This window comes from Mus pahari, chromosome 7 (genome assembly GCF_900095145.1).
Source record: "Mus pahari chromosome 7, PAHARI_EIJ_v1.1, whole genome shotgun sequence".
NCBI lineage: Eukaryota > Metazoa > Chordata > Mammalia > Rodentia > Muridae > Mus > Mus pahari.
Window position 1 is genome coordinate 107,996,238 of NC_034596.1, and position 8,338 is coordinate 108,004,575.

The 8,338-nt window shown below is 39.6% G+C and overlaps 1 pseudogene and 1 gene segment (V, D, J or C); both read right to left on the reverse strand.

Moving 5' to 3' along the window:
* Positions 1–1,879: 1,879 nt before the first annotated feature.
* LOC110324166 lies at positions 1,880–2,368 on the reverse strand. The segment is given in 2 exon segments: positions 1,880–2,220; positions 2,323–2,368. Coding segments are annotated over 2 exon segments (387 nt in total).
* A 2,354-nt stretch (positions 2,369–4,722) lies between these two features.
* LOC110324109 lies at positions 4,723–7,517 on the reverse strand (annotated as a pseudogene).
* Between the last annotated feature and the right edge of the window lie 821 nt (positions 7,518–8,338).

Here is an 8,338-nt window from a genome sequence, read left to right on the forward strand (position 1 = left end):
TGCAAACTTTATATGGCTCTTTTTTAAATAAGGGTTTAATGCAGTGGCCACAGCCTTTTTGGCAAAGGGTTGGACTGTTAGACACCCCCCCCCCCGCCCCTACCAGGGAGAGCCATCTATTCATGTTGTGAGACTGGTCCAGATTTGTTAATGGTGTGTGTACTGATAACACAATGTGTTCACAGTTTCAAGGGTGGAGAGGGATAGAAAAAAGGCAGGTTTTGATATCTATTTCCAATATGGGGACATTGGCAAGGGTGTCTGAGTCATGACAGCACCCTTTGGGGGAGAACCCCAGACTCATGCGTTGTTAATTGCCCTTGCATTTTTTATTAGTCCTCAGTCCTTTGAGCTCTTATTTAATTGTGAACACAGAGGTGTCCCATTGACTGTAAAGGTGATGATGTGTTGTCATAGAAGCTGCTTGTTTACCAGTTGTGTGAGGTCTTCAAACTTGTCCCTTTATAAGGTCACAGTTCAACCCAAGTGATCCGTTGGAAAGATAATCAAGGCAAGGAGTATTAACGGTGGCCCTGAGAATTAGAGAAGATGGGGGAAGGGGAGGGAATTAGAGTCTTCATTGGTGTCGTTTTCTTTTTAGGTATTTCCATCTATCCTGATGTAATCTCTTTCGGTTTGGGTGGTAAGTACTACCTTTAGTCAGATATCTGTCCTTAGAAGACTGGTGGTGACATGAGGAAAAAGGGGGCGTAGTTGATCAGTAGCTCCATCAAATTTGTCCACCCTATAGGCCAGTTTGTTGACAAGTGCATGAGAGGAGGATCCTATCCATTTTTAAAACACAAATTACAGAAAAATGATTTAGATATTAATTATTCTATACATTAACTTAGAGATCATAAGCTTTTAATTATTTATTAGCAACGCTGTGGGATTTTTTTGTCAGATTCATTTAAAATACAGTATGACATTGATTTATTATAATCTATTAAGATCTATCAATACAAAGGTAAAAATATATAACATTTGCTTTTAACTGCAAAAGAAAAGCCTTTTAGAAACCGTAATACTATCCTTAGTGTTTATTACCTGGTTTACAAAAATATCTCACTGATCTTTAAACTTTATTTTTCTTTAAAAAAAAATTAAGAAGGGAATTAGATAGAAAGAATTGATTGTATTGTGTTAGTAAAGTAAGGCCATTTAGCTAATGCCATTATTTAAAATTATTAAGACTACCATTTAATGAATACTCTGTTAATGAATTATGTCATGATGTGGCAGAGTTCTGTATTTGGTCAGTCCATCATAAAACTGAACTATAAAGTTAGTTCAATGAAATATGTGCAATATAAATAGGATTTTTATCAAAATATAGAAAAAATTTGTTTAACACATACTTTATAAACAAATACCATCATTCATTTTACTTAGAGTAATATTTTCATATCATATGAATAAATATCAAGTATGTGATGTGCATTACTGTAATAATTTCCAATAATTTTACCAAGCTCCAAAATTTTGGTGTAGAGTAAGACTGTAATCTATTTTTAAAGGCAACCTGGAGGTGCCATTTATGATAGAAGTTCAACACATTAAATTGATACACAAGCAGTCACAAAGCAATATGTCTAAAGACAACCTATAATTAGAAACAAAACATATCTTTTTTTGTGTCTTCAAAATTTCCTGCTTTACAATAGAACTTTGCACCCACATACAGTTTCTCATAAATTAGCAATTCTGTTCAGTTGCCAGTTTCCAATGCAAACACTTCTTTGGAGATAAAGCCTGGTAAATTCCAGAGAAATTTCCAGATGTGAAGTAGTACAAGGAGAGGCAATGCACTTTTTCTCTGGTCATGTGCGCCCCCTGTTGGTCCTGAGCACCTCTGCAAGGAGGTTTGTGTCTAGGCTCACACTGAAGTACCCTCACTGTGTACATCTCTTGCGCAGTAATAAGTGGCACTGTCCTCAGCTCTCAGGGCGTTCATTTGAAGATAGAGGATGTTTTGGGAATCATCTCTGGAGATGGTGAACCGACCTTTAACAGAAGCACCGTACTCTGCTGTGCCACCATTAGCTTTGTTTCTAATAAAACCCAACCACTCAAGTGCCTTCCCTGTGGGCTGGCGAACCCAGGTCATGTAGAAATCACTGAATGTGAATCCAGAAGCTGCACAGGAGAGTCTCAGAGAACCCCCAGGCTGTACCAAGCCTCCTCCAGATTCCACCAGCTTCACCTCACACTGGATACCTGCAATAGTAGAGAATTTGTTCAGGAAAATGTCACACAGATCCACTGTCGCTCTTACTTACACACTCACATACTCAGCATCCCTTATTCACCATAAATTACCATTTAAAAGTGTTACAAGGAAAATCCAGTTCAGCCACAACTTCATGGTGGAAGGTCTGAGTTCAAAGCTAATTACTGAATCTGGGAACTGGAGGCTGTGGAAGGCCCATATGCTAGAGTTAGAGTCCGGACAGGATTTTATGAGAAGGCTGTGGGTCCCAATTTGCATGTCTTCCTGCTATAACATCAGCTCATGGGTTGAAGCTCTAGAATGTGCAGTTATTATAGAATACACTAGTGAAATTGATGAATTCCTTACGAGGAGCTCTGTTACAATATTGCGTGTTATGTGTCTGTGATAACACTTCAAAACTTTGAAAACAGATTTAGCCAGTTCACCTTGCTACTAGCAATATTTAAGAATTCCTTTTCTTTGTGTCTACATCAGACATGAGATTATTTTCTCATTGAAAACCATTCTTACTGAAGTGAGATGGCGTTATGTCACCTTTGTTTTCTTTTTCTCTCTGATGTCTAAGAATATTGAACACTGGCTCATAGGTATTGTACATTCATGTTTTCTTTTCAGAAAGCCATCAGTGTTTAATTCTTCTGTCTGTTAGTACTGTGATTTGGGTTAAGGTTTTAGCTTACTGTAGATTCTGTCTACTAATATTATTCAAAATATACTGGGGAAAGATTTTCTCCTTTTTAAAATTACCACTAAATGTATCTAATTTCACTAGTAATCCAGTAAAGCCAAAATAATTCTAATTTTAAATTTTATCTGGATCATTAAAAATGAATAATGTATATTAAAAATGACATTTATATGCTGCCAATGTGTGTAAAGGCAATCTTTAAATAGTGTTGGCATTAGGGTTAAATAGGACAAGTATTAAGGAAATCAGTGTGACGACTTCTCTAACTCAAATTTAATGTGGAAAATTTAATTATTACTCTTACTAGTTTTGGACTAGAATCATCTTAGATATCCATGACCTATTGAATATATGAAAGAGATGTGATAAATATACACACTGCAATTGCATTTGTCAGTAAAGAAAAACGAAACCAACTATCAGGACATTCGTTAGAACTGGGGAAAATTACTTTTGTTTGACCGTGATTCAATGTATTTGCTAACAGAGAAGTTCTACCATGAACGGATAGTATATTTTCATGGAGATCTTAATGTGGATGCTTGTTACTTTGCCATGGATCTTTCGGGATGAAGATGCTGGCTGCCACTTCAGTCAGCTCTCTTCTCTGTATGAATCTAATTGTGGCAGCCAGTCTCCTCTATTTTCAGGGCATGTCATGGCTGCTGAAGATTCTTGGGAGCTTTAGTGAATTTGTTATGAGTTTAGTGAATACCAGCTGTTTAGTAACAAAACAGTTCAGGGAGTCTGCTATGTTTGACTACTAACGTACTTCAATCAACCTCTCTGAAGAATGACCAACCATGCCTCTCAGGCTCTTGCATTTATATAGCCTCAGAAAGTTCTCAGAATTTTAAACACCACACAATCACAGAAATTATCTGAGCCCGGCAAAACCACACTTCTGCTAGAGCCAGAGTCAAATCACTTTCAGCTGCTAGGCAGTCTGGGCAGCACTACACCCATACACCTGTGATTAAAATGAAGGCAGTTATATTTCTGTGTTTTTCAAAGAAATCAAAATTCTAGAATTCCTAGAAATATAAATGCCACTAGTTTCAAGTGTCTCACAATATTCGACTTTACATATTTATTTGTGAAGTTCTTTGTTTACTATAAATACTCAGGCTGGATAAATGAGAGATTGTTGCAGTTAACTAAACTTGCACAATATATTTTGTATATTGTAGATACTTTTCTTTGCATGGTGTTTCTTTCATAACATGGCTGAAATAGGCTCCCGTTATCCCTTCTTCTTAGAAAAGGATGAGCTTTTACAAGACCACATATGACATAAGCTTCTCCCACTGATGAATAACATTGGGAAACATGAATCATTATTATAAGAGAATTTTTAAAACGTATCTAGAGGGCCTTGTTGCAGGGACAAGCTGCTATGGGGGCTATTTATCAGTGACAACCTTTTATATCAACTCAACAATTTTATTCTCAATTAATGTATTTTAAATTTATTAAAAAACAAAAAAAGAAAATAATGCATTTAAGGAACCCTAGTGATTAGCAGCAATCATACTTCATACTGAATGTTTTGCAAACGCTATTTTTTTTTTTTTTAACCCCAGCCTGAATAATATATTTTCTCAGTAGCCACCAAAGGGTGTGTTCACTTGGTAAGTTCCCAAGGCAATCTCTTGTGAGTTCTGCAAAGGTTGTCACTGCGCCACCCCATCACAGTAGGTCCATCCTGTCCCTCTCAGGAGACCTAGGACACTAGCTGTTGCTCCTAACACAGCGGCTGGGAGTGAATCGGGGTGAGCAGGCTTTGCCCGGATCCTTAAGTCCTCATAACCATGCCTCACTCCAGAACCACAGTGCCGCCCACTGCCTCCAAGGCTGCTTTGATCTTCTTGTCCTCAGCTTTGGCGACGTTAGCTTTGATTTCCTGGGGCAGGGACTCCACCAGCTTCTTGGCCTGGACGAGGTTTATGCCCTGGACGTAGTTCTTGATCTCCTGATCACTTTGTCCACAGGCTTTGCTTCTGTCAGGCGGACAGTGAAGTGTGTCCCCTCTGTTTGGGGATGTCTTCTTCCTAGGCCACCTCAGAGGCCGGTGCTGCAGCAGAGACGGGACCAGGTACCATGCCACCCATTGGCATAAGACCGACATCCTGGATCTTCAATGTTTTCTTCAGGAGTTCGTTGCTCCTGAGATCTCCAGGAGCATATAAGGCTGGCAATGTCTTGGACCAGCTGCTGGATCTTGGGGGGATATTTTTTTGGGAGCATTATCCAGAGGTGCACAGGCGAGTGCTTCACTCCTTTGGTGGCTGCTGCTTCTCAACTGCTGCGCTGCACAGACGCTGGGCATCTGTTGCCTGGCAAGGCGGAGTGCTGCTCCCCCGAGTCCAAGCCGTGGCCTCCACAGGCAGGGCTAGCTGCAGCGGCAGCATAGCTCCGCAAGCCTGAAGGTCACAAGTGGCTCTAAGCAGAAGCGACGCTCTACCACAAATTGGAGATTGTATCTTGGGTCTTCTAAGTTTCTGGACTAATATCCACTTATCAGTGAGTGCATATCTAGTGACTTCTTTTGTGATTGGGTTACCTCACTCAGGATGATATCCTCCAGATACATCCATTTGCCTAAGAATTTCATAAATTCATTGTTTTTAATAGCTGAGTAGTACTCCATTGTGTAAATGTACCACATTTTCTGTATCCATTCCTCTGTTGAGGAACATCTGGGAACCCTATTAAAAATGGGGTACAGAGCTAAACAAAGAATTTTCAACTGAGGAATACCAAGTGGCTGAGAAACACCTGAAAAAAATGTTCAACATCCTTAATCATCAGGTGAATGCAAATCAAAACAACCCTGAGATTCCACCTCACACCAGTCAGAATGGCTAAGATCAAAAATTCAGGTGAGAGAAGATGCTGGCGACATGTGGAGAAAGTGAAACACTCCTCCATTGTTACCACTCTGGAAATCAGTCTGGTGGTTCCTCAGAAAATTGGACATAGTACTACCGGATGATCCAGCAATACCTCTACTGGGCATATACCCAGAAGATGTTCCAACTTGCAATAAGGACACATGCTCTACTATGTTCACAGCAGCCTTATTTATAATAGCCAGAGTTTGCATTTTCTAAAGCAAGCTGTTCAATAATAATTAGTGCAGCTTCCACTCAAGGAACCATTTTATTCAGAGCTTCTATCAGCTGGGTTAGGAAAGCTTCAAAAGGTCCTCTTCTCTAATATTCATTAATCCTTTTGTCTTAACATCAAAGGGATGGTCTATCTCCATGGTGTCACAGAGATAACTGAGCACTGATTAAGAACCTACTTCCTAAGATGCAGTTGGTCTTTAGCAAAAATCTAGTCTCCAGTGCCCATTAAAATACCCATAGTCATTGTAGTTCCTCTCCTACCAACTCTTTACAAGGTATTTTCCTTTTTTGATAATTCCTCATATTCAACTGCCCAAAGGGGTGTGTTTCATCCCAGTGAAACATGACAACAACCTGATTACAATCATAGAGGATAATCTGACAGTTTGTCAAAAGTTCTACTGAAATAACTGTGTATGTGTTTAGGCCTGTTCAAGGGAAACAACCAATGTCTTCAGAACTCCAGCATATAACCTACCTTTAGCGCAATCACAGTGGGTATGCCTTGGAGAGGCAGAGCCCTGAGGACTATGAGTCCTCAGGATTTCATGTTGTTGTGGTATGCTGCTCTCTTGTTGCCTTCACAGGCTGTATAACTTGCAATCATTATAACAGTATTTGAGCTTTTTCAAGCATGAAGCTGGAGCAGATTAATTATTTAATCACCACTCTAGAAAAGAACATAGAAATTTAATTTTTCAGCAATAAGCACGAATCTTGGAAAGCATTTGGAAAAAAAATAATTATTACTGAAGTTAAATAATGATATTTTTCTAGTGGTTCTTATATAGAAACTATTTGAAGTTGAGAAAGGCACACTCTTATTAGTTGGGCTAGGAGGTTTTGAGTTCAGAGAACAGCCTAACCAGCATTGCCTGTCATAACTCTTACAGAGACTGGACTGGTGATAATTAATTTCTTATACCCATTTTTGCCCTCATTTTCCTGATATGACTTACTAAAATTTGCTGATGAGTAGGTGTTTATTCTAAGGATTTAAAGTAGAAATGATTAAGTGTTTGGAAGTTTAGTCTCCAGGATTTCCCAAGGGTCCAAGTTAGGTGCCACTGTTGGTCTTTCTATCAAGTGGCTATCCCCTTCAGTTCCTTCATTCCTATCCCTAACTCCTTCACAGAGGTCCCTGACCTCAGTTCAATGGTTAGCTGTAAATATTTACATCTGTCTCAGTCAGCTGCTGGTAGATCCTCTCAGAGGACAGCCGTGTTAGGAACCTGTCTGCAAGCACAACACGGCATCAGTAATACTGACAGGTTTTGCTGCCTGCCCATGGGATTGATGCCAAATTGGGCATCTCACTGGATGGTCTTTCCTCCAGTCTCTGCTCCATTTTTGTCCCTGCTTTTCTTTTATACAGAATGATTCTGGGACAAAAAGTTGAAGGTGGGTTGGGCCCCCATCCATCCACACTGGAGTCTGGAAACTTCATCATGATCTTTATCATTCTCAATATGAAAAGCCTCAAGAGAAACAGAAAGTATAATGGAGGATTTGTTTTAGGCTTATGATCAAATGATATAGTATCTTCTCTGTGATCTTTTCCTGCTAATGGAAGGAAAAAATGTCTTTCTCTTGAAGCTTGATAGTATGTTAAGTTTTCCTAAAAAATTCCAATAAAAGAAACCAGAACAGGCATATTATTAGGCACACTCTTCTGATACCGCACACGCACACCCTTTCCTAGCCTGTCCCAGGCTTCTATATCCAAACTCACTTGGTTAGAAAACAAGTATTATTACATTCCTGCACAAATTTTAAGAGAGTAGACAACTGGGAAGTGCTGACTTTAATTGTCCTTTTCTTTAAGTAGGTTTTACTATATGTACTAAAGCTCTTTTTCTATAGATTACTTATGGCCTGTGACTTATTTATATTCCTCCCCTTTCATCCTTCCCTAACTGGTCTTTTTCTTACCTGGGGGGTTTGCCGAGCACTTCACTGAAGTCTTATTCTTACCCCAAGTAGACTTACCTCTGTGGGTCCCTGTTAATGAATGAAATCCCAGGGTTCTTCCACAGAAGAGGGTCAGAGGGTCTTTGCTAACAAGGTGCCCCCCAGAGCATATGAGGAATTGGGAAGGGGAGGCAGGAGTGAGTATTGCAATTTTGTCAAAGGGAATCTTATAGTTCTAACAGTCAGATTCCTTCTGTAGCTCTGACTGGCTAGCAACAAGGTGCTTCCTTTTTCCTTCTTTGCTCCCTTCCTTCCTTCCTTCCTTCCTTCCTTCCTTCCTTCCTTCCTTCCTTCCTTCCTTCCTTCTCTCTC